The sequence below is a fragment of the Erithacus rubecula genome (genome assembly GCF_903797595.1).
Source record: "Erithacus rubecula genome assembly, chromosome: 2".
NCBI lineage: Eukaryota > Metazoa > Chordata > Aves > Passeriformes > Muscicapidae > Erithacus > Erithacus rubecula.
The window spans coordinates 66,386,007-66,413,859 of record NC_136685.1 but is presented as its reverse complement, the minus strand read 5'-3'; the positions used below and the strand labels follow the sequence as shown (position 1 = coordinate 66,413,859).

Sequence of the window (27,853 nt, the reverse complement as noted above, 5' to 3'; positions counted from 1 at the left end):
TGTACTCTCCTTAATTAGGAAGTACAGTATTAATCTCCAACCTCTTTCCCATGTTATTGCATCAACAGGGGAATTGTGGACTTGTGGATTTTTAAAAGCATTTTTACCTCCTGTATGACTTTGAAATAAAAAGGGATTCCTTGAACTAGGGCAGTCTGAAATATAAGGAAGTCCAAGGAAAGTACCACAACTCTGAACTGCTTTTATTTTTGTGTTAATTTTGGGTTCTGTCTAAAAATGTGATTGTAGATACAGGAGTTGAATGGAGGAATATGTCTGGATGTTAGTTCCTTTAATCTGAAGAAGCCACCTATTGTTCTACCAGTATACAAGGAAAATGGGGAAATAGCTTATTTTTAATGTGGATTATTTGTTACAGTAATAGATATCATATTTGTACCAGAACTAAGATGTAAAATTCTAAAGGGAGAGACAGCTGTTTTACCCACAGAGCCAGGTCTGGAAAGACTGGAGACATTTGTGCCAGATGTGCTGTCAGCCCTGACTGACAGGACCCATTCTGCCTGGATGGGAAGAATTGAGGATCAGTGTGAATTCTTTGACTGGCACCTTTGTAGGAACTATAAGGCCTTGCCTGTAGCTGACAGCTGTAGTGCCTTTGTTTGGAGATTTGAGCATTATCTCTGTTTGTTTTCTTTCACAGTTTTTTTTGTATCTGGCCCCTAAGACAGCTATCAGAAGACACCTGTCACTTACTGTCCCCAGTAACTGGTTTAGATAGGACTGAACACCTATGGTTTAGTGTCTCCCAAAGTACTCTGTATTCCTAATGCTTTCTGGTCCTGTCAGGAAGAAGGGAGGCCTGCCAGTAAGGAGTTATTACTATGAAGCTGGCTGCAGGAATGACTGTCACCAGGCTGGTCTCTGAAGCACTGTGGCAGTCGTGTACATTAATGAGATGGAAATGAGGATTTCTGCTTCTTATAACTAACATCTTTGGGGTGACCTAGGGATTTATTTAAAAGAGAGAGCAAGATACATCAGTGGATTAAATGACACTTTGGGACTTCTATCTCACCACCCTTCATTCAGTGTGGAATGGTCTCCTTGCCTTTGACTTTATCCAGTTGTCTTCCAGCAATTACAAAACAAGGGTCATATTTACTTGCCCTTTGATGCTTGCAGAAGTTTGTAATGCAACACAAAGGAGAGGATTTGCAAAGCTGCATTTCTGAAGTCCAGTGGTACTCATGGGATCTGAGTTTGAAATAAACACAGTAAGATTGAGGCAACAGTAAGTTGGGATGTTTGGTGGTGCAGTCATGTTGTGATGCTTACCTGGAACATTCCTTCAGCCTCAGCGATTTGCAGCTTGTGGAGTCAGAGGTGATGTCCTGCTTAACACAGTGCATCTAACAATGTGAGCAGCGTTCAGCTCACACTGTCTGCTGGCACTAATGTCAGGGTGTGGGTGCACAGGACCATTAGCATTTTGTGACCAGAGTCCAGTGTCTGTTGACAGAACTAACTTTCCAGTCACCTGAAGCCAAAGTGCCGTGACAGTGGGATTGCATGGCTTCCTTCCCCTTCTGAAAATGCTGCATTTCTGTTTTTGAGGTGGCCATATGAGGGTGATATCCTCTATTTGATTTACTAATGGATTACAGCAGTGAAAGGTAATCAATTGCTTTCACTAGTATCAGTTAAATTTTTTTTTTTAATTTTTAAATAAAATCTTTTTCCACCAATACCTTCCTACATAGTTAAAGCACATTGCCAGCCCTATGTGGGGTTCTTGGAAGAGGTTTCCTAACAGTAAAATCACTTTTAGTGAATACCTGATCTCTGTCTAAAAAGACAATTGAAAAGAGAACTTATATAATGCTGACTCAGATGATTACCTCCATTTATGTGCAAGATTAAAGTACAGACAGTTGCTTTCAAACTGAGCAGAATACTGAGGATCTTGTTACCGTGCAATGATTTAAGTAATTTAATTATAATTTACCACATTCTTTATTACTGATGGAAGCCAATTTCTCAGGGGCCAAACTTTGAGAGCCGCATGGTTACGGATCAATAATTTTTTTATTTTCTTGAGACTGTGCATCTTATTCAGGCTATTAATTCCTCTATGCCAGTGTTTTTGCTAATTGTTTATTTGCTGCTTCAGATTTCAACTGTCTTGTTAAAGCATCAACTTCATTAGTATGATAAAGTGCTTTCTTATCATAGGTTACCACTGGTGCAGCTTTTCTTTAGATTCTCATTTTAATGACATTGAATAAAATCAAATAAGCTTACCCTAGTAATGTAAGAAAATCTGAGACCTTAGCAGTTTTTCAGTGCCAATAAGAAAGGACATCACCCTAAGTTTTACACTTACATGATTTTCATGGTAAAGTTGGCAATTGTTTTACTTGCAGATTTAAAAATGAGTGGAAGTAGCACTTTGATATATATGATCACTACATGCAGGTCATGCTGCTGTTAGCATCATATGGTATGCTGTTTATTTAAGTTTTTTTTTTTGTTTTTTTTTTTTTTTTTTTTTTTGGTACACAGATAAAGGTCAAGGCAATTGACTTGATTTTACTTTCTGTAGCTCTGAGTAGAGAGATGTCCATTGCAGCCCCTTGAATTCAGCATGATTATTTCTCTGAGATCTATCAGGCATTTAGTTGTGCACTTGCCAGCAGTGCTGGTCTGAATGGAAGTGTCCTCACTCTTCTGAAGAACGACTTGTTTTGAGAAACTCTGATAATGCTAGATATGTGGTAGCACATAGTCCACTCAGGGTGTTTCAGAGAGAGCTGCCTGATCCTCTGCAAAGAAGGGGTTCCCCCATCCTGGTTCACAGTGTGAATGGAGAAGGATTAGGATCTTGAATTTAAACTCTGGGAGTAGAAACATGGAGAAGTGGAACTAAGCAGCTTGTCTGTCTTCTGTGCTCTGTGGTGGCTATTCATCCTGTCAAGAATAGATTGTTAATAGAGCTCTGGAAAATACATTTTTTTAAGAAACCCAAACAATGAAACATCATTGTAAAGGTCTGTTGGCAGGTCAGTCAGCCATCGGGCCAGAGGAATAGTAAAAATTATGTTCTTGCATTGCTTGTTGCTGTGAATTAAACACTTAATTATATATGCTTTTGCTGAATGGCTGCATTCTACAAGTTAAAAACTGAAGCTTGTAAGAATTTGGCAAAACCTGACTGAACATCTAAATGCAATCATAGTCATTTTCTCTATCTGGAGATCAGAGAGATTTGCTAAATTTAACACCTATATAGGAGAATATGCCAAAAGATAGCAGCAGTGGTGAGGCAAAAATGACTCATCTCCAGCTCTTGAGAACCAGATGGAATTTTCTTTTTGTTTTAACTGGAGGTCAGTTTCATAGCTATAATAGTATCAAAGCTCATTAAAAATATCCTCAAAATGATTTGTGTTAAAAGGATTTTTTTTTCTGAATGAAATATTTAAATTTCCATTAAAATTCATAATTTTAATGCAAGACAGAAAATGATGTATAGGTTTTTAAAGGGCAGGTATTTTTTAATAAAGCACAGTTTGCAAAACCAAGGATTTTAATATCTCTCTTAGTAACCTTCAGGAGAAGCTACTCAAAGTTAATTCACTTTCATTGACTACTGTAAATTTGTTGTAGGCAACTTTAGGATTAAAAGTAAGCAAAACAAGCTCAATACTGTAATTACTGTAAAGAAAAGAACACCCTGTGTCCCCTACAAAGAAGAAATTTTTGGTACTATGGTTTCTTTTCTGTACTATAGAGAAGGTCTTTTGATTAAACTTTTGGAGACTTCTGGCTGTGGGATTTAGCAGTAGGTAAGACAAAGCTGTCTTATTTTCAGAATAAACAGTGAGTCCTGTTTACAGTATATAGTTAAAAAAACCCCACAATTGTTTGTAGATCAGGAATTTTGCAGAACAGTGGGTTAATCATCTATGGTTGGTAACATCAACTTGTTAAAATTGGGAAAATATGAGTCTTAAGTAAATTATATTAAACCAGAGGTAATATTTAGACAATTATCTTAAAAACAAACGAACATCCATACACAAACCCCACAAAAAACCCCTCCCCTCCAAGCCTGTTTTAAGAAAGAGAAAGTAACAAATGCTTGTTAAATTTAAAATAAATTTACTTTTTGTCAGCTTAATTATCTCCTATTCCAGGAATACCTAGACAAAGTTTGTTGTTTTTTTGTTTTTTTTTTTTTTTTTTTTTTTTTTTTTTTTTTTGGCTGAGAAACCTTTTATAGTTGTAAATTTTTGCAGGATTTCCATATGACACTGTTTTCATGACACAGGGCAAAAATGAATGTGTTTTCATTGGCCAGTCTTGCAGCTGATTTTGTCTCAGCCGTGGTGTGGAAGCCACAAGGATCTCCCCAGGCTCTGTTGTTGCTGGCACTCTGCAGTGCAGTGTGTTTTCCTCCCTGCTCGTGTAGCTGCATTCGCTCGCTGCCTTCCAGGGATGAGAGCAGCAGTCTGAGGTCAAAGGGGTTTGGAGACAGAGCTGCAGGCATTGCACTGGTGTAGCTTCCTCCTGCATCTTTGTAAACACCTGAGGGCTTGCCTAGGCTTAATTTGTAGTAGCAAGTACTCTTTTATTGGCCCAGCATCTTTAATGGCTGTTTGGGAATCGCCTGCCACTTCTGGGTAGATGCTGCTAATTGGTGTGCATCAAGGTGATGACTGTGTCTGTGTGGACAGAGCTGCCAAATACCCCAGCAAATGAGAGGTCTAGGGTTCTGGAGGGTTTTTTCTCCATCTTTGGATGTGTTTTTTTCATATTTGGTTAGAGGTTGAATAGGAATTTCGCATAAGCACAAACCACCCTCCTTTATATAAATGTTTACTTTCACATTCAAATATCTATTTAAAACTGCTATGATTCCTATGAATCTAAATCCTCCCAGAGGGCATCTAACTTGTGTGTGATTGTTCTTAGAGAAGTAGCTTGTTTTCTCTTCTGGCTTTGCTAGGGAGATTGCTTAAACACACTTAGAAAATTATATAAACTTTCTAAACTCTAAAAGCTTCTTAGGCAGCCACCAGCAAAAACAGTAAATAAGATGCTTGGGCTTTATTTGCACATAAACTCTTATTTTTACATATGAATTAGGCATTTATATTTTCTTTTGAATACAAAATGTTTCCAATAAATGTTAAGGATTTCAGTAATGCAGAAAGCTGTTACAAGAGTTTTTTGAGCTCTGGAGTTCTCCTAAAAGCTACATGAAGGCAGTAAAGTGTGAAATTACAAAACGTTTTCTTGAATGTAAGAGTGATTTTCTTGTCATCTGCTATTCAGCTCTTCTTAGACCCCACTCCCCAGTAATTTTCTTTTTAACCAGGTACTACATTTCTTGACCATCTCTAATGAATAACAGAATTAGGCTATACATACAAATTGCCATGAGGAAAAGGAAGAAGGTGATGAAAAAGACGCCAAAGGCTCCAAGCAAAAGTTTAAGGAAAGTCTTCTTGAATTTTTATTTTAGCAAATTAGGAGTTGTATTTTTTGAGGCAAGAGAAGTGAGTTGTTTGGTAAGTCAGATGCAAAGGAGCATAAGCTTGGAGAAAATGGTGCAGAAAAAAATGCAGTGGCAGAGAGATGTTCCTGAGAAAAGTCAGAATGGAGTATCAGTTGAGATAACTGAGGAGCAGTGAGGGATCCAAGCCTGGCACAAAGAGTTGTGGCTCTGCCTGCCGTGACTGGGCTGGAGAAATGAAGATTTTGAAAAGGCACTTTCATGCATGGATTAAATGCACAAGCATATTGCCCGTTTTGGAGAAAGGAGCACAGCTGGTGCAGCAAGGTCAATCCAGGTGTTACCTGGAGATGGTACTTGAATTGAAAATTATGGACAGTTTCTTTACAGTTAGAAAATTGTATCAATCAAAAAACAGAGGACAAAACAAAGGCTTGTATGTTTAGAGCCATTAAGCTTTGCAGCAAGTCCTTTACAGAATCAGTTTGTTTTAGGCAAGGGCGTTCAGCACTAGTTGTTTTGTGTTATTTCTTAGGATTTGCTTTATATTTATTCTTACTGCCTTTGTACTTCTGAGTGGGTTTGTGAGATGGTTTTTCTTTTTGAACAGAATGCTACAATAAAATCCTTAATTCAATGCAATTATTTAACTCTGTTTCTGGGAAATGTTGCTGGTCTGGTATTTTTCTCTCTCTTGAAAACTCTATATGTTTCATGACTTGAGAATGAAAGGGGAAGGGACATGAAAGAGGGAGTTGAAAAAAGTTGGTTTTGGTTTTTGGAGATAAGACCAAGAGAATTGAATCCTGTGTTTTATAGAAGAGCTATGAAGCTTAAAAATATTTTGTTTTGTTTTGTTTTTTTAGCAAAATATTTTACTTATGGTGGAACCACATAGGTATACACTTCAAGATTTTTGAAAGGATTCTGAATTTGTGTAAATGTTATTAGAAGCTGCATTCTGATAACAAAATTAGACAACACATCTAATTGCAAGAATTAAAGGGAGTTGAATGTTGAATGTCCTTCCCAGCAACCCCAGCTTAACTGGAAAATGTCAAAACCCAACCAAGCAAAATCAAAACTTTTTCTTTTTTTTTTTCCTTACCCTTCTTGCCCTCCCTAAACTGCAAAGTGGAACTGAACAGACATGTAGACCTGTCTGGGTAAATGGAACACATGCAGCCACCAGAAGATATTTTTCAAACTGCTAAAATAAACCTAAAATAAGCATATTACTGTTATCTATCCATCTATCAATTTTTAATTTTTTTTTTAATAGAATATGTCTTGTAAAGGCACACCTTGATTACTGTCTGTAATTGCGTATTTTAGTAATGATTTAAGTCTGGTTTTGTTAGGCTCTGCCTATCATCAGCAGTATGATATAGTGCAATGTGTTTCTGCCAAAACAGCACCTTCCAGAAAGCTTCTCAGTGTGTCAGAATAAATATAATCAGTCTTACAATGATATATTATTGTTATAAGTATTTCCTGAGAAAGCCAAAAATGAATTGGAGCATCTGTGCACTTTTTATTTTTGCAATTTGTGATTTTACCTAAGTGTACTTACCACTGCATCAATATAAGCTTTAATTTCCTTGTTAAGTATGTGTGACAGATTTCAGGCTTCCAGGTCTTAAAAAGCCATCTTAAAAACATCATTATAAGTTTATGTTTAAGTAAAGACCAAGTCTGAGCATTTCAGGGGAAAAAACCAAAACAAACCCACACTCCATTTTAGAGCAATTCAAATGCAAAACGTGCAGGCTTCAGTCATCAGCCGCAATAGACAATGTAATGATGATGTCAAAATGTTGTTTTATACTTAATTTGTGGTGTTCATAGCAGGAAAGTATCTTGTCAATTAACTTGTATTTCCTTGAGCAACCATAGCAGCATTTCCCTTCTAGAGCAGTAAGGTTGTTCTGTAGGGTTGTCTATGCTAGTGACCTACTGCTTTCAGTTGATTCCTGCATTCTGTGGAGTTTTCAGGTGATAAGGCACAGAGGCCTTATGATTTCATTCTATTGGCTTCACTTTCCTTTAATTTTCACCATTTTTTCTAGTTCAATAGTAAATGTGGGCTTTAGGGTAAACCTGAAAGGAGGTCAGTATTGAAGTAGAAAATAAGCTGCATTTGTGTAAGCAAAGTTTGTGGTTCAAATTATCTGCTCTTGCCTATATATCTTTCTTTCCCAAGAGATTTTTTTTTCATATTTTTTTTTATATCTGCAGTATTGAGATCGATGGCCTGTTCAACAAGGGTCAAGAAAATTTCTACCTAGCCATTAATATTCTTAAAATTTATGACAGCCTGTGGGGAAAAGACAAAATTTTTATGTCTTATCACTACTTAAGATGATTTATTGGGAGTTGGAAGTCAAACCTGAAATCTTGAATTTCAAGTTTTAACTGCCAGTATTACTGATTTGCTAATGATAGATGTGAATGTGTGTGTATGTTTGCATATATAAATCTTGTTCCATGGTCTGTATGCTGTAATCCTACCAGCATTCCCTGTCATGGCTCAGGCTTGCCAACTTTTATTAAATACCCTTTTCTGGTCTAGTACTTACTGTGAGAATTTGTGATTGCTGACCTGTACTTTAGTTCTATTAGCTTATGCCTGCCCACAAAAATTGGACATGAGAACAACTGGTAATGCTGACCTAACATGAGAAGTTATAGCAGGATTTATGCCAGCTATTCAGTTGAGGTGCTTGGTTTTTTTCTCTTGACATTAGTTTCTTTCCTAATGGCACTAGTTTGGACATAGATGCCTAAAGCCTGACTGCAGCAATTCCACTCCTCATCCTGGGACAACAGTTGTGTGGAAGCTGGACTGCCAAAGTCTCACAAAATTTATGCTTCACAGAATTTTCATATGCTTTTTCTGGTTCATCTAAATGTTTTGGAGCAGCTGACAGAGGACTGGAGAGCTGGCTGGCTCACAGGTCATGCTAGCTGAGGTCTGTAAATCCTGAGTTGCCTCAGGATTTATTCATGTTGCCATCATGCTGACTGTGGCCAGCCCTTAGCTGTTTGGGGGCTGAAGGATGCACTGCATGTGCTTGTAAATTAATACCAAAACTGGGGAGAACCCAACCTTGTGACCCAGGACTCAGGGGTTGTGAGTAGAGATGGAATAGCTGACTGACAGTTTCTTTTGAATATCCAGGTTTGCATGTGATTCAGGTGGAAATGAGTAAGCTAGGTATTCTTTGCTTGATCTTTACTTTTAAGGCACAGGGCAGTGAAAGAATGTGAAGCCCTGGTTCACACTGTGTTATTTGTTGTTATTTAAGATACAGCTGTAATTTCAATAGTTGTGCAAAGCTTGTATAAATTTCTTGGCACTTGATGCCTTCGGTTTTTGTGAGTTAGTTTTCATTCTGCCGCTTCACTAAAAACACAAGAGCGTTCTGAAGAAGGTGAAAGTTTCCCTGTTGCCCCTTACTGGGCATTCTGCTACAAGTATGCTAAGGCTGGGACTCACCTCCCCTAAACTGGGACACCTAAGTGCTGGTCACCCTGCCTAAGCTGGTCATTGACAGAGTACAAGGAGAGGAGTAGACACCACCTGCAGAGATAGGTAGTAGATAAACCACCCTCAGCAGGTGGTTTATCATTCAGAGCTCTCTTTACTCCCAGTTTCATAAGGTATTTTGCCTTTTGGAAGACTCATCTCCTGCCATCCACTGCCAACGAAGCTGAAGCTGAGTAGCTCTAAGTAACATATGTAGCTAAATAGACTTAGATGAGTGAATTTTAGGTGCTTTAAGAGTGATACATCCAAGTCTCAAGGGTTTGCAGGGGCTCAGTGAGCCAGACGGACTCCGTAGAGCCAAAAGAAATACATGTAGCCTCATGGTTCTTAGTCTCCTTGGTACACAGATGATTGTCAGCATAGCTTTGCTGCCATACTTAAATGTTGTTTAAACAAACACTCAAATTAGTGAATTTAGAGGACAAGCATTGAAATTGTGTTCCCAAAGTGACTGTACATGGATGTACTGTGTTCAAGGAAATGTGAAAATTTCCATGAAATTGTGGATTATGCCTTTAACAGTAAATGTTGAAATATCAGTTGAAATGAATGAAGAAAAATGGCAATGAAAAGTGAAATTCTTTTTAATAAGTATATGAGTTGTTATATTGGATCTGTGATTTAGACATATCTTACATTAAGTATTAAAATATAAAAATATTTCAACACCGCTCTTAGGCATGTAAAATATGAAGAAAAATTGAGGAAAAAATGTCCAACATCTTTTAGATCCAGCCTTGATTTTTTTTTTTTTTTTTTTTTTTTTTTTTTTTTTTTTTTTTTTTTTGCTCAGATGAAACCATTATACTGAATCCATTCCCTGGTTAAAATGTTATTTTCTCTTTCTCAGATGTCTCTGAATTACAACTGATAGTGGATTTTTAGCAAGCATGGCACTTGATAAAGAGCAGCCTTTGAAAAACAGGTTATACATAGAACCTCATGCTGGAAAGAAAAATGTTTATTTTTCTATTGTCTTTAGTAGCAGTAGCTGGTGAGTTTGTTCAAGGGAATAAACAGCAAATAAAAATCGAGCTGTCTCTGAATGTCACATTGCAACATGTGCACAAGCCTGAAAGGTATTTTTGCATATCCTGGAAGGTCTTTTAGTATATCAGATGGAGCTCCTGTGATAACATGATATTTTTTACTGTCCCAGTACTCTCAAAGTACAGTGGAAGCAATGACAGAATTTCTTACTCTAAAGAAAAATGGGAAAAATGGAGTTCAGCATATGATCATAAAATCAGTATTTGAGTATTTTTCCTTTCTGCTAATATTAAGCTACTTTTAGCACTTGTTTGGGAAAATGTAGAGTTTTTAAAAAAATGTAATATGGAAACATTATTTTCACTGCATTAACAGACATGGCAAGAATTTGTTGATGCTTCGGGTTTTTTTGCCCTTTCTCCTAGTTAGAGTGAAGTGTATAATTTATCCCGTGCCATGTAAAATACATATATATTTATATGTATGAAAGAACAGCACATGAATATACAAATATAAACTTGTGATTTATTGTGTTTTTGTCCTTGTGCATAATTTTGTGTGTTGAAGCCTTTAAAAGTTAGAGTTGAAGTAGTGGAAACATTCTCCTGCTGTTTCAATATTCTTGGTGATAATTTTCCATTTCATTGGCTCATGTACAATAGCTGGCGAGTTTGTTCAGGGGAATAAACAGGAAATAAAAATCGAGCTGTCTCTGAATGTCACATTGCAACATGTACACAAGCCTGAAAGGTATTTTTGCACCTGCTTAATAGCATATTTTTGGGACTCACAGTTCACTGCAGCCTTCTGTCACTGCACCCGATTAAAACCTGTGAGGAGTTACCTGCTGGCTGGAGAGCCTGGTGATAGAAAGCCATTTTCCTGTGTGCCTGAAAATCCCTTAATGTCTCTAAGTTAGCAGTATACAGTGTTAGTTCAATCTTCCAGCTTTTCCATGAATTGTTCAGCTCCACAGGAAGACTGTGAAGGACTAGAGATAAATGATTAAATGAATGCCCTGAAAACTGCAGCAGTGAGAAAAAAAGAAAAAAATCTTTTAGGAACCCATAATTTTGTACTATTTCAAAAGGCAGGATCAGCACAGAATACATGGGGATCTGCTTATTATTCTGTTAATATCTTCACAGAGTCTTAATAACCAATTCTTCTACCTCAGGGTGAATTAATTTCTTATGCAGAAATTATCAATCCTATGCTACTATTGTACTGGATCTTTCAGTCTTTATATACTAAAATTATTTTTCAGTCTATAACAAAAAAATGGACATAATTGACAAATGAGAAGTTTTGTGGGAGATCTGGGCATGAAATTCATCTGTCACTTGTGTCAATTTAGTGTTCTTCCCGTTGGCTGCATTATCCCTACAAAATGCATTTATTTCTTGGTATCTAGACATTATAATTTCTTAGATATAAAGTTTGTAGTATAGTGTTTTAAGACTGTGGCAGTTTTAATTTTGTACATAATGTTTTGCGGAATAGGTACATTGGGGCAGGTTAAGATGAGATAAGTGTTGAACAGCAGCTCTCTTGGGAGACTGGATATTGGTCCCTTTTTTGAAAATAAAACCAATATCTTTAATGAAAAAATTAAAATCTCTTTTGCATTTGATTATGTAGTGAAGATGTCTAGGAACTGGATTTCCAGTTTCATAGTATGGTTCAGCTCCAACTGTGTGATGGCCCTTTTGTAGCATTTTAAGCTGGGTAGAGATTAAATATTGGTAATAGCTCTTTTTGACATGTTCCTGGGAAGATATCCCAACTTAATGATTTTATTAATGGTCTACAGGAAAGAATAAGTTATCAATCAAAGATGCTCAGGGGAGAAGTTGTGAATAATAGTCTGAGATAATTTTTTCAAATTTATTTAGTCTAAGAAGAATTCAGAAAGGTGGTAGACTTCTCATGGAAACAAGGAGGTATCTTACAGTATATGTGTAAAGTGAAAGGGTTAATCTCATAAATTGCAGCAGCTTCAGAATGAAAGCAGGGAGAAGTATGGACAGAGGATTACATGGTTGAAAGAGATGAAGATGGGAATGAATCTTCCCCCTTGCTACAAAAGTAAACACAGTGACAGGTGAGCCTTTGGGAATTGGAAGGGAAATTCACATGATTGGGCTGCTGCACAATACCAGTTTGTCAGAGCACTGAATTGGAACAATTCAAGAAATACTGCTGATAAAAGATGAAGGGAAGAGAAAGTGAACAAGAGTGGAATGTGCAGACTCGACCAGATGGTCATATTGCAAACTCAGCTGCCTGAGACTGCTCGCAAGATCCAAGACTAGGTGCTGATGAACTTTTCCTCTCGTATTCTTGTATGAAAGGGGTGATGTAGAGGGAAGGTTTTCAGCATGAACTGGAGTGAGAGGACCTTGTGCTTGTTCCTAGACCCCTCTTGCTCTGGAATTCATTAATAGGAATATATAGAAAAAAGTGTGTGTGTTCAGTTTGAGTCTCAGTATTTTGTCACCCTGAACAAATTATTTGCTTTAACAAGAGCCTCTGTCTCCCAGCTGAGATTAATGAGGTATTGCTCAGAAAAGTGTTGTGAAACTAAAACACTTCAGTGATTATTTTCAGATACAGTATTTTCAGATACTGGTGAGGCTCGGGATTTATTAGCTGTTGAGTGCTGTGGGGTTATTAAGTCCTTGATATTTGTTAGAGTCAGTTTGCTATCTTCCTAACCAACTCAGATAATAGACATAATCTTGTGTTTGCCTGCAGAATCCTGTGGACACCTTTCCTAGCGTGCTCTCACCTCTGTCTTTACTGCTACTGTTGCACTAGCAAAATCAAATATAGCATAGAGGTCTCCTATGCTGTAATCACACCTTTGAGTGCAGAAGAGGCATAGCCTAGAACTAGTGAGTGAGGGTATAATTCAATAGATTTTTACCAAATTCCTAAAATAGATGGAATTACATCAGAGATAAATTTGAAACACTGAGGCTGTTAAGAAGCTGAAATTGGCTCACCAGATGTTTGTGTTTAATTTAGCAGCTACACGTTGTTGCAGATGTTTTCCACCACTCCTCTGTCAACTGTGTTAGGTGCAGCTAGCCAATGCTAAATATGCTAACAGACAAATTTATTATTAGACACTGACAGCTGAACTTGGCATTTTTTTTAAGATTGTAGGACCACAGAAGCTAATTGGTAAGAAATAATAAAATGAACCATCTAATTTAGAAATATGGTCATTAGCAGATACATTCTTAGAAGAAGTCAATCAAGAGCATGCTGGCACATGCACATGAATGCGGAAACAAAATTTGACACTGTTCCATGATGACTCAGGGAATAAAGAACTGGAAGAGGAAGCATTTGGGAGATATGTACATAGTACATCTGCTTTCAGTGCTGTGTGCACGTTACTATCACTAGTAAGTAGTTTTCTGGAGGAGGTGGCTAGCATGTGCAGCTGAAGGTTACAGTCACCTACAGTACCACAACAGAGCCCAGCCAGACCAGGGGCAGTGCTGTGCTTGTTTCTCCATGGAGCACTTCTCAGAGCAAGGAAGGTGCATTGTTAACTGGTGGTGCTGGAGCTGTGCATTGTGATTGCTCATTGCCTTCTGATCATTCTCTTCATTTGCCCTGGGTGGCTGTGGGATGGGCATGTGTCTGAGACACTGCAGTGTTGAAGCACAGCTCCTGGATAAACTCTGCTTTGCCATAGAGCATCACACTATCCATGTGGTGTGTAACAAGTTTTTTCCTTTGTATTTAGTATTCATTTTCTAGCAGGCTCTTTGTATCGTTCTTTAGTGAAGACTTTTTCTGACAAGTGCAGAATATGAATCTGTGTGACTCAACATGGGTTATTTTCTTAAGGTTTGGTTTTGTTTTTTTCTTTGTTTTTTTTTTTTTTTTCTGCCATGTGTCTTTAGTACTGCAGATTGCCATGACAGTGCTGTAGTGTTGCAAATTGTTTTAATGACTAAGTTAGAACTTTTTAGGGAAGGAGGAGGAGGTAACATTGTTATTGTACTAGCAGCAGGATTCATAGTACTGTATTGAGAACTACCAGCTAATCTGGTCCTTTGGAATTCCATCTGTTCTCCCTGGGGTTTTCTTTCTCAGAGGAGAATTCCATTGGAATAAGGTTGAATTCTTAGGAAATTACTCCTCCTACAGGATAAAACTAAAACATGTGCAATTAAATGTGTTCAGACCATTTAGAATTGCATGACCAGAAAAGTCATCTCTCTTCTTCCCATCCTAAGACAAGTTCAGCTGTGCATAAATCATCTTGAAAGAAGTTTTACTGAGCCATTTTTGTGGTCTTGTGTTGATGAAGTTTCTAAACTGTAAAAATGCTTTATTTTCAGAAAACTTTTCCTTGACTGTCTAATACTTATTTCTTTAATGCAGTAAGGAACAGTATTACCTGTCTCTATTCCATGTTTTAGTGACAAAAGTACTAATGTTGTCAAGTTTTCCCATAATCTAAGCAGACTGAATCCCAGCAGCTTTCCTAGATCTTTCCTGTTTTTCTGTAGGTATCATCAGTCTTTTTGCTCTCTGTCCTTCCCTTATTCAAAAGGAAGGGTCAAAATGGCATTGCTCTATTGCAATGGTGATTTGCAACTAAGGAGATAGTGTAGTTGTGGTTCAAGCCCAGATAAGGTAATCAAAAATTTGTGGCCTTTTCTTATCTGGTCTTCGTGTTCAGATGTCAGAAGCTCTAGAGTCATTGTCCTAAAGTGGTATTTAAAATTTGGTTGTTTGTTGAAGGCACTGGCTGATTAATCAATAATAGAATTAACAGTTAAGTAATCCTACTCTGAGTGTTCTGTTATTGTCTTCTAAACAGTTATTGAAAAGCTATTAAAATCTGCAGATCATAGTTTTTGCATGTTATGTATGTGGTGTTTCATAAATCTTGTGCATTCTAGGCTTCCGTTTGTTGTCTTCAGGGACTTGAAGAAGGAAAAATACCATCCTAACTTGTTACTTGACTTCTCTGTTGCAGCTTTTTACCTTCTAAAACTCAGAAAGGAAAAGGCTCTGGGGCAACTAATAGTAGTAGTAGGGCTTCTATCAAGATTTAAAGTGCATTGTGTCTCTTATTCAGATGCCTATTGTAAAAAAGTTGCATCTGATTTTTTATTTTTCTTTTTTTTTTTGCCTGGTCAGAGGTCTGGGGTCACCTTAGGGGATTAATTTGTGGACCCTATTATCCTGTTAGCATAGGCTGCCTGTAATTATATGAGCCTTGTGCTTGATGATTCACAGGCTCTTCAAACCTTTATTCTACTCTGTAATCTAGTGTTTATCTCAACAAGGCAAAGGGAAATTGAAGTTAAGTTCATAAGTCAAGAAGTATTCCTCAGTTTCCCTAAGTAGAAAGCAGTTTGTTCTGGCTAAAGTTCTATTTGTAAATCTACAGAATGCATTAAAGTGTATGTGGCACCTATTCCCATTGCAGGGTTCAGTTGCACAGCTGAGCAGTAAATCGGAGACAGTGAAGCAGAGCTCTGCCTGTGTGGCATTTGAGGGACCTATTAAAAATTAAGATATTAAATTAAAGTCTGTCATGAGATCTTGATTTATAGCATAGGGAAGTTGAGGAAATGTTCCACTAACTGCAGTATTTGTCATATACAGCAGTCAGAATTTGAATGTACAAGCATAACTTACAAAGTTTAATCTTTGAATGTTGAATTTTGTAAATGTGGCACTGTCCTCTACACTGTTTCAGAATTGGTATATTGTCAGGGTACAGCAAAAACACAGAGTCAGCCTTATATCTTTAAGGGAGGTAATTATGTATAATCAGATTGTGAAGAGCGCAGCAAATTATTTAAATTAGTAATAACTCGTGTTATTTGTTACATTCTCTCCACAGGAGTAAAATATAAGGTATAAAATCTAAAATTGAGGGAAATACTTGAAAAAGGTTCCCTGGTTTTGTCATGAAATGGGAGGAAAATACAAATGTTATAGTAATGATATGATGAGTTAAAGCACCTTGGGCTGAAGCACATACAGTGTTTCTAAATAAATGTATTACTTGTGATATGTTACTACTTTATTTATCTTCACCTTTTTCTGCAGTGGATTGTAGCAGTAATAGAAACTCCAGTACTGTGCTTTTCTTGCAAGGTTAAAATAAAACACTTGGAAGTAGTAATGGAATAGTTTGTAAGAGAAGAATGACATACTGTAGGAAAATATATTTTTATTCTCAGTGAATGGAGGAAAAAAAAGAAATTACTTAATTTTTCTTATCTTTTGATTCCCCACTAAACCATTACCAGATATAAATGAATTCAGAAGTTAGAGAAATAAAATAAAATAAAATCAAACATGTTGAATATTTAAAAAAAACCCAACCAAACCACCATCAGGTTTCCAGGAAAATGCCACAGCAAATATTCCCCCCTATGAATCCCAGATACATCCATGATGAAGAGGTACAAACAGCTATTGCATTATAGATGTGCCCACCTGTGGGAATTGCCAGACACTTGTGATTCTTTAATAGAATTGACATTGAGAAGGTTAAGGATTAGTCAAAACTGACTTTACATGGCAGGTAACAATTTTCAGGGTTTAACAGGACACAGTAACACTATTACAAGAAAATATATGCATGCATATATGTGTGAACAATATGACAAAAATATATCTACATGTGCATACTACGTATACATGTTTTGTTTTGTCCAGTTATAACTTTAAATTGGTGTTTTTGGAAAAAAAAAACACTGTAGTCAGAACATTCACACTGGAACAGAACATGCCCAGATATTGACATGAGAAATTAACCTTTCTTCTTGACTGGGTGGTATATGTTTAATCTTAGGAGACTTGAATGTATTTCATAGAGAAGTCAAGTAATTTCTGCAAATGAAAGTTAGTGCTATTAAGGAGCTTGAGAACTTGCTGTTTTAATATTATACCTTGAGAGCAAACCCATGCTCTTCCCTCAGTAGCCTGGTCTTCCAGAGTGCAGTTCTAAGGATGCAGTTTGATAATTTATGGCTATTACTGTCAGTATTTTGGTTTTAGGTGTAATTTTTAGCTGTAGAAAATGCTGTGGTGCTGTTAAATGTAAGCACTTTTTTTTTTTTTTTTTTTTTTTTTAGTCACTTTAGTCACTTTTTTTTTTTTTTTAGGGTCCTCTACTAAATCATTCAGTTATTTATTTAGTTTCTATGAGTATAAAGATTTCTGACAACAATTGCATGGCCCTTAATGAAAAGATAATATCAAGAATCTGCTGTATCCTGCTTTGTAACCAATAACTGTCCTTGCTTTCTGAAACTGGATGTTTTAAAAATAGGTAGAGTTTTTTGACATAGCATATACCTGAATTTTTCAGAATACTTCTTGAAAAATCAGACCTAACATTGCAATGTGCTCATCAAAAGCTTGTACTGTTTGATTCAGTGCAGATATCTGACATGACACAGACCAGAGTATCTTCATGCTGGGAGATATGGTATTTTTAAAGCTGGGAACTGGTGTACAGGCTGAAACATGAGGATTTATTAGGATTAATGGGTTACTCCAAGATGATTCTTGCTCATCATCTTAAAGCGCTTGAAGTTGGTTTCTGGAACTCTCAAATCTTTGTCTGTGCTTTAGTTTACTGTGATATCAAATAACTCAACATTTGCAGATGTCCTAACATTCTTGTCAGGAACTTTGCATTGCGTCTACCCCCCTGAATTTTCAGTCATGTATGAAGAGAGCTGATGTATTTGCTTAATTTTGGAAGGCTACATTACAACTGTTTGAACTATAGATTACATTAGTCAGTTCTAATCTGACATTAAAAGGTATGATGATCTAGTATCACAAGATAATTTGAAGGAATAAACCAGTTAGAGGCGTCTCATAATTCAAAGTGTAAGAATATCTGAAAGGTATTTTTCTTTAATAGACATTTAGTATGATGCATATTGTAGTGTTCCTTATCCAAGAGCAAAGCGACCTTCAGTGAAGGTCTCTTTGTTGGTATATCTTCAGATAAGGAAATAATACATTTTTAGCTCTTTTGATACTGGAGTTACTTATCATTTGCTGATTTGAAAAAGTTTAGAAAAACACTGCTGAGATGCTCACTCACCAGTCTGCTTTGAAGAAATGTAATGGAATAATATATCTTAATATAATTCTGCAACACAATCCAGTTGAATATCTATAGGAATCTTCTGAACCCATAGTAAAAGTTGGAAGACTGTATCTAATGTGGAGCCTATATTAGATAATTCTATAATGATAAGCACAGAAATGCAAAGTAACTTAGAACTCTGTGTGACACATCATTACTTGTAATTACCTTTTACATGATCTTACAATGGCATCACAACTTAACCTTCTGTGCTAGTTGTTTCAACACCACCTGACCTGGAACAGTAAGTTCCACAACACTGTGACTCTGTGGCCTGAATTAAGAGAACATTTATTGTGACCATCTCCATAGAAAACAAAGACAATATAATAGAGTTGAAATTTAATTTGTTTTGGTGAATATGTCCTGCCAATCCAGAAACAAACTTTGGAAAAGGGTATGTGAGGGTGACTGATTTTCGTGAACTTCTAGTATTTCTTAATAAAATTTCTTAATTAAACCTCGTTTTGTTTGCCAAGTATACAACAACATAAACCATGTATGCTGTATGCTGCACAGAGAAAGAAGGGGAAAATGCTTGGAAAATGAATTAAGTTTGTGTGTCAGGAATTGCTATGTTCCTGTTCTTAATCCTCCAAAAGTCAGCATCTGTATTATACATGCGTGCTTGGTAATTGAGCTTAATTGATTTGCAGGGAAGTATATGAACTAAAATTAAGTATGTCAGGAACTTGCCCCAAACCAACTTATATTTTGCTGCTGTCAGCATTTTTGTGGATGGACTATGTAGAACACTTTTCAGACGTTCTCTAAAAACCTAACATACTATGGTAGAAAATGGGGCAGTACAAAACAAAATTGGTGGTTCATTTCAGTAGAAAGTAGATTTATTATGTTATTGGCTTCTGGCTGTGGAGTTACAATGTTATAATCTTCTTTAGCAAACCTTTTTGGAGACAACTCTAGCACAGTGGGGACAGGGTTACTTAAATTTCCATTCTGCTGGGGTGGTTGCTTCAGGAAGAAGAGCTAGGAAGAGAAAAAAGGGGAATATATTTATATAGCTTCAATCTAACACCACTGTTTTTAACCTGAAAAGAAACTTTATTTGAATAAAGTGTCATTAAGATTAGGAAATAGTAATGTAGTGCTTTAAAAAATAAACATAACCAACCACTTGCTCTCCCCCCACAAATGCTCTGGGTTTTAACAGATGATATTGCTTTTACAAAGAGTACACAGCAAAGCTGTTAGTCTGTATGTGTGGTCTCTTCTATCCCTGATATTGGGCTTCAGGGTTTTTTCTTTATTAGCTACAATTTTACATTGTGAACTTTAACAGGACCATATGCATGTGTCACTTTTTTTGGATTTAACGCCTGACTGGAAGCAGTTATTACTTTTTTACTACAGTTGACTGTGGATTGTAGCATGGGCACTGTTGCTGGTACACAAGGAAAATTGCTTTGCCTACACTTACCTTTTCCATATGGGGACAATTAGAAAGGGGTAACAGGAATTAATTTTTCCCAATGTCTGATTAAACCCTATGTAACTCCTGTTCTTTTCAGATTGAGATGCACTTTAATTTAGTCTAGTTTAATTATTTGAGTAAAGTAAATGGAACCAAATTAAAAACTACCATGATTCAGGATGAGTGTTTATGGGTGGCTTGAAATTATTCAGTTGAATTTGAATTCAGGAGTTTATTTCATTTGATGAACTTTTCTGAATGTCCCTCTGTAGCTAGCTGCCTCTAAGAAAACTCCTTGTTGGTAAAAATTTCTGCTTTAAACACATGCATTTTTGTAGTCTCAGCCTGTTCTGCTTCCAGTTGCATGCTTTATCCTGTAGTTTTATTTTTTTATTTATTGAATTTTATTTAGAGTATTCATTCATTTGAAATTTATTATTGGAAACTCATAAATGAATTGGCAGAATGCACAGGGGGATGCTATTTTGTCTATTCTAAAACAGACTCATTGCAACAAAATTTTCTTTAACTTGAACCATATTTCTACAGAGATTCTCCAGTGGCTGATTGTGTTACTTAGAAAAACTGTGATTTAAATAAGGGTCTGTTTTTTGGGGCTTGTTGATAAGATCTTTAACTATTATGACATGGAACTAGTTCTGTAAAATTTTAGTTGATATATATTAAGGACTAAGGAACACACTGTTTGCTTTGCTTTGTACAAAATATCACTGGTTCGTCCTAGACCCTTCTTTCTCTGAAATACTGAGCAGAGCTGTGGGACAGCTGTCCCAATAACTTATTTTCCCTTTTAATTATGAGTATTTCCTGCTTCTCTTTATATGCTTGCACATTAGGGTAAGCACAGAGCACTTAATTGGCATGTTCATAAAAATCCATTAAACTTGGTATAAGACAGTGGTACTACTTTATCAGCTTTAGCGCTCTGCTTATTCATCATAGTTTTATTATCTTATATCACAAAGTCTCTCTTGCTTGCAAAAGTCTCAGCAAGTCACCCCACCTCCTTCTGTTAAGAAAGTGTGGGTAGTTCAGTTTTTACAAGGAGCAGCAGTGAGTAGACACTAGCTTTTTGGAAGAAAAATTCTTTATTTACACAAGATTATACTTTTCAGCTTACTGCAAAAACACTAAGTTATGAACTGTATATACAAAATTACTCTGAAGATAGGACAAATATTTTTCTTTTATATATTTCTTTACAATGTTCTAATCAAGTTGCACTAACTAGAATATGTGCAGTATTTGCACAAAGAAGTTAATTTAAATTCATATGGTACTTGTTAATTTTAAGCTTTTTCCGACTTCTTTGCATTGTATGACTGACCTATGAAAGAAATACTAATTCTTGTGTACTTTGTATGTAATTAAAATGAAACTCCTTCTCTGACTTTTATTACCAGGACAGGGAAACAGAAAAGCATATGTGCAGTTATTATAATTATTTTAATTGATTTGCCCATATTTACAATTCAAAATAAAAAATATGCTGAGGTTTGATTCTGCTTGTGTTCAGGGACAACAACTTGTGCATTTAACACTGATTTTCTAAAAGCTTCCATAGGTCTTTTTGCGTCAGAATCATAACCTTAGTTCTCTTTTTGCTTCTTTTCTCGGTAGGATGATGAAGTGGTTCTGCAGTGCACTGCAACTGTTCACAAGGAGCAACAGAAATTGTGTCTTGCTGCAGAAGGATTTGGCAACAGGCTTTGCTTTTTGGAATCCACATCTAATTCTAAGGTACCACTGAGTGTTTCAATTGTCATTTCATGTCACGAAGCAAGGGTAGCTTTAACATTGCTTGCTTTGATGTAATATGCACAAACCTGTCAAGGAGAAGGGACAAATCAAATCCATCAATAATATAAGGAATATTTAATGCCCATTTGAAGTTTAATTGTCCTTTGGCTGAACTCTAGTGTGGTGTTTTCTGTTTTGAGTTTACTTTAAAACTAGTTAGCTGCAGAAGTCCACCCCAAATAATTTTGCTTGTCTGAACTCAGTTATAGTAAGCCACAGAGCAGCTTTTGTGTACTGCAACTCAAAACACAAATTGATTGCTCTGAGCCCATAGAAAAGTCAGCAATTATTATATTTGTGGCAAGTATTATTCTGTGGCATTTATATTGAAATAATTATTACTTTTAGACCAGATTCCCTATCTGAACATAGTGCAAGTATCAAAATTATCTCATTTAACACCTTTTATCTAACCTTCTCTAACTCTGGTATATAGGCAGTAGATAGAGTATTGAAAAAATAACTGTTTATTGCTTAGAAGGGATTTAGTTTCAAAATCACATATGCTGAAATAAATGTTATGAAGACAATAGTGGGCTTCCTCAGGGCAGAATTGGTTTTGTGGATGAAGTAATGGATATATTTGGACATTTTATTCATAGAAAGAAAAAACCATTGTATAACATATTTGTTTTTTCTTTAATTAAAATATAAATATTCAATAAGAAAATGTAATAAAGATAAGGCATCTGCAAAGACATCTAGGAAGATTTGGAACAAAAAATGATGGTTATCTTGCCAGCTTTCATAACATCACTTTGATTTTCTCTGATACTTCACAGAATAATGCTTCATTTTCTGTCTCATCATTTTGAATGCATTATTCATAATAATAAATTTTTCACTAGGATATTAATGATTCATTATAATAGCAGTGATCTTGATGAAGTAATTCATGCTGCTCTGTTTTAAATGAATCTTTTTAACAATAAAAATGTGCTAGGATAGAAGTGGTTGTAGTGCTAGTTGCCTGTGAGGCCTGAAAGATCTATTTAATGAATTAGTTATCATTCAGTAAGTTTGGGTATTAAATCTGCAGTCTCTCTCTCCCCATGGAAAACTCCTGAATATTCCTGTATTTAAGGAAGAAAGTGTAGATTCATATCAGTTTTTTATGCTTGTTTGCTGATGCTGCTTTTTCTCCTTGTTTTATGAAACAATCTGTATTCTTTATTCTGCTCATTCTTCATGAGCTTGGGGGTAAAAAAAGCAAACAAAAGAGAACCCATGCAGCTCATCTGTGTTTTAATGTTTAAGGGCAGACTGTTGTTAGGATGAACTCATCTAAAGTTATTTGTAGATATAAATACTGAGGGAGCCATAAAATTATCAAATCCTTAAAGCAAAGTTGACTATAAATAAGAGAAATAAAAATGTTTTTAATCCTCATATCTGTATCCATAGCATGTTACTATTGAATTATATAAGAAGGAAATATTCAAATAGGTATGTGATAATTTGAAAGTAGTTCCAACAGAGTTCTTGAGCCTATGCATGTCTCAGAGACTGTTTCCCAGTTAGAGTGGGATTGTGATGCACTTTAATGCAAACAGTAGTGTGGCATCTTATTTACAGGAAGGGATCAAGCATGGTATGCAAACCCAAGCACCAGTAATAGGCCAAACATGACTAATAGACTTCAGCTGTCATCCTGGACTTGCATTTTTGAGAATGCTTTTCTCCAGTATCTTTCAGGATGTGGGTCCTCATGGTGTAGCTGATGTTTTACAGCTTGTGTGTGCTTTTCTGCCCCAGGATCACAAAATAATTCACAACGGTCAAACTGAAGATATGTTTTGAGAGAATAATTTGGTAATTAACTATTAATACTTATCTCTGTACAGCAATAACACTGGGAGATAAGGGAAAAGGTGCTTGTACAGACAAAGTAAAGCAAAGGAGTTCATTCACCTGTTCCCGTGAGCAGGCAGGTGTTCATCCTGAGGAAAGCAAGGCTTCATCCTGCACCATGGTGGCTTGTGAAGGCAAATGCTGTCATTCTGAACACCCCCTGCTTCCTTTGTCATCCCCCCTGCTCTGTGGGCTGAGCAGCAGGTGATATGGTCTGGAATATCCCTTGGCTTTGTTGGAGTCAACTGTTCCTGCTGTGTCCCCTCCCAGCTCCCTGTCACCCTTGGTGTGCTGGCTGGTGGAGGGGCTTGAGGAGCAGAAAAGGTCTTAGTGCAAGGCTGCAAAGTGCTCAAATTGACTCCATATCTTGAAGAACAAGATAACAGATAAGCAAGACATCAGATCTAAGTTATGCCTAATTTTATTAATAAGACACAGTCCTGAATATAAAACATATAGGTTTGCCCAAGATAAACTCATGACTGCCTCATCTGTAGAGCTGTAGTAGCTAAAGAAAAATATTTCTATTTCAATTTCTACCAATTTCAAGGCAAATCTGTCTCAAAACAGATCTTGTTCTAGGAATAGATTGGAAGTGTCAAGTGTATAATAATATTAGATTTATAAACCATCAAAATTTTTTAACATTGCAAAAGTTGCAGCAGCAAAGATGACAAAACCCAAAGATATGCTGAAGACAAGATTTAAAATGCTTACTTTCCTTATCTCATGCAATTACTTCTTCAGCAAGTTTTGTCAAATGCGTGGCATGAATTTTTATGTTGTAAGCAAGAAGAAGAAAATAAGGGATGGCTGTCAGAACAAAAGGGCAGAAGTCTCATTTTTGTGGTTTAACCCCATCCAGCAGCCAACCCCACAGAGCTGCTTGTGCACTCCCCCAGTGGGATCAGGGAGAGAATCAGAAGGGTAAAAGTGAGAAAGCTGAAAAGGCCTTGGCTCTGTGCAGGCCCTGCTCAGCAATAATGAAAACATCTCTATGTTATCAACCCCATGTTCAGTACAAATCCAAAACACAGCCCCATGCTAGCCACTGGAAGAAAATTAACCCTACTCAAGCCAAAACCAGCAGACCTGTAAACTTCCTTTTTTGCAATTATCTATAGATAATTTTGTTTCATCACTGTTTGCTGTACTTTTAAATTAATTTCTTGTGTGGAAGTCCATCCCTTTTATTAAAGCAAAAATTAAGATTAATTAATGTATCTCAAGGTTAGTGAGATCAGTTTCTTTATGTTTGAATGTTTCTTGTTGCTTTCTATACGTAAACAGATTGGTAATATGACGAAGTCCATTCATTAAAAGATTATATAGTCTGCTAGTGAAGTAACTTTTCTTTAGACTTAATGCATGGATTGCTGAAAAGCAAACAAGGTGGAGCTGTGTTTTAATAGCTTCTGCAAACTATTCCTGTCAATAGTGCAGAATGAAAAAATCTCAGCTCTGGGTCAGTCACAAAGGGTGGTGTTGATCCCTTGTGAACCACTGCACAGCAGAACACTGAAAGCTGAGTTATGCTTTTCTAAATGGCATAAGAGTTTGGGTTTTTTTCAAGTTTTTATGGCAGGTGGTAAACTCGTTAATTCCATTATGCCCTGAGGTATGGACCTACTTTACATCATTAAAAAGTACTGATAAAAGCTATGTGTGGGGTTTTTTCCCCTCTGTAATTTGGACTTGAGGCAGGGGAGGAGGATAACATAGTAAAGGGGTTTTTATTTTGAAGGTCTAAAAAGGCTTTCCAAGTTGGTTTTTGGTCTTGTTTTTTATAAATTCAACTTCTTGAAGAAGACAGTGCAGTATGTGATCCTGTGGTTTGGTCTTTTTATATATAATAAGTTACAGTGTTGACAGCAGAGTCCAGGAACCAATAATAATTCTGTTTGTAAAGTTAAGGGGGTATTTCACATGGAAGTAAGACTTTGACAACTGATTTTCCATTTTGCTGTTGAAGGGTCTTTCTGTGTCAGAGCAGAAAGATTCTTCAGATTTGGTGCTGGACTAGTGTAGGTCAGTTGGTCAGGAATTCTGACTCCATTATCCAGAGTATGCCAGTGATGCTCTGTTATTTGTTGACCCCTAGATGTTACTGTTGTGTAAGGGAGTAGAAAATAAAGACTGATGGTAAGACTGGCAGTGTTCAATGTGCTGATAAATAAAAATAATTTGATTTTATCTTTGCCCTTTTTTTTGGTCAGATGAATTGGCAGGGGCTGGGCAGGTGGCTATGCTTAAAGGGAAGGGGAGAATGGAGGGGAGAGGGCTATACCTGGCACAGGCAAGGCTACATGACAGTATGATTCTTTAGTATTTATGCAAGCTATTTCCATGCCAGCAGTCAAATTCTCTATGGATATATCTGGAGAAGGGTGTCATCCTGAATAGTGGGACATTGGTCTGAACTCCTGTACTCTGATTGCCTCTGGGAGAAAAACCCTTTTCTCTGTTTGTCTTCTAGAGTGTAAGATGTGAAGGCAAGAATTGCCTTCTTCTTTTGTCTTTTACAGCACACATATTCTCAGTGGCCAAGACAAATAATCTGTCTCCAGAGAGACTGAGTCTGAAACTCTTTCTGACAGCTGAGAAACAGTATCTGCAGTTTTTGATTGTGTAAATCCAAATAGATAAAAAGCACATGGTGTCCATTAGCATTTGGGGGCAAGTAGATGCTTTTTGAGCAGTTACTGACATAATGAAATAGTGAGTTTTTAAACAATGGATTCACTCTGAGAAGTTAGATCAGTGTTGTTTGCTTGTGTTTACATTGGGTCATTCTGTGAATATGCCATTTAGTGAGGTGATGGGCTGGATGTTTTTTCTATGTAACTGCTATGATTCATTTCTGTACATGTGTTTCCACGTCATCTTTTTAAAATAAGTAACAAATTTTGTCAGTGCTTTGTAGCTGCACCTCCAGGCCCAATTTAATTGCTTTTGTGTCATGTTGCCAAAATGAATGTTCCCATTGAATGGTAAAGATGGCACTTAATTTTATGTAATCTTATGTTCAGAGGACTCAATTTAGCAGACTTGGACTAAAACTGTAAATTTTAATAATTTAAATGAAGAGAATTTATGAATACTTATACATTACTTGGCCGACTTGACATACATAAATTAGACACAAGTAGACGAAGTCTTCATAGGTGTAGATCAGACAGGATTTTATTCAGTGAGTCATTCTTTTCCAGTAAAATACTTTGTAGGAGTAATGTAAATAAGAACAGTGTTTCACAACATTGCATGTAGTTTTATGCAGCAAAGGGTTTACAAATTTTTAAATATTATATTTTTTATTTATGTATATCCAATTCAGTTTTTAATTCTTGTAAATATTGTGTAAATTTTGAGCCTAAATACAGATTGGTAGTTATATCCATCAGACCTGATTGTGATCCTTGCACTTGGTCCCCGAAACCAACATAAGTATTTCTTGAGACAGAAAATGAATAATTTAAAAGAATTTGAAACATTTGGACTATGAAAAACACTGTCAGATCTCCATAGCTGTAAAGCATCAAAAGAAATAAGGCATTATATCAGCTGAAAGCTTTGGGCATTGTTACTAGTCACAACAATACAATTTAACATATTTTTACTGTCACTTGTAACTCAGGTAGTTTTTAAAAGGAAACAAAATGTGTGATATCAAGCATGTCAACACCACCAGATTAAACAGTGTAAAAATAATAGATTCAATCTGTGAAACCTTACTATTTTCATTTTTCATTATATCTCCTGTTAAAGCAGATATTTGTAGTTTTAAATTCACACAGGAATGGATTATGTCTGATCTTAAATATTTTTTATCAAATCAAGTTTTGATAGAGATACACATTGGGTTTTAGGTTAATAAGGCATTATTTACCATGCAGTATTAATTTACATCTCTTTTTATCTTCAAACTGTACATTCATGAATAGGAAAGAGTTTCTTTTTAAATCACGCCAACTTAGTTAATATTTTTAAAGGTAAGACATTGTTATAGGCCAGTTCTCTGGTTTTGGGGATAACCCTGAATTCTTACTACTAAGAATTAAATTAGCAAATTAATAAAAATTAGTTAAATTAGTAAAAATGCTAAGTTATTTAGAACCCATGGAGTTTTATTATAAGGCTAAATGTATTGCGTACATGGGATTTTTTTGTCAAAATTTATTTTAGAAATACATAAATAGGTAATTGATAAAGAACCTGGGAAAAAACTTTCAAGGGAAAGTTCTGAATTCCTAAATATGCTGGTAGAGTTCATGACATGTAACTTGAACATATAGTGACAAAAGGTGAAAGATAGAATCAAAGTAATTTTGCAGGTCAATTTATTTGGTGGTAATACTCCAAGTGATAGCACTGAAAGAAAGAATAGTACATATGGTATCTATACATGCATCATGTCTGCTATCAACTAAATAAGGCAAGAAAAATTTCAAAATCTCATTTTTTTAATATTAAGTTGTTTCACACTATTAGTGACATAGGCCATCTATTAAAGACACTTAACCCAAAGTTATGTAATTTGTGAAATTTAATGAGCAAGACATGACTTTT

At 36.1% G+C, this 27,853-nt stretch overlaps 1 protein-coding gene across 4 annotated transcripts in view; it reads left to right on the top strand.

Moving 5' to 3' along the window:
- The window catches only part of RYR2 (ryanodine receptor 2), a 369,436-nt gene that overhangs the window by 70,962 nt on the left and 270,621 nt on the right, over nucleotides 1-27,853 (top strand). For all 4 annotated transcript variants that reach the window (XM_079298135.1, XM_079298134.1, XM_079298133.1 and 1 more), the window contains exon 2: nucleotides 21,257-21,376. In XM_079298135.1, coding sequence (XP_079154261.1) covers nucleotides 21,257-21,376 — 120 coding nt within the window. The remainder of the gene's footprint in view (nucleotides 1-21,256; nucleotides 21,377-27,853) is intronic.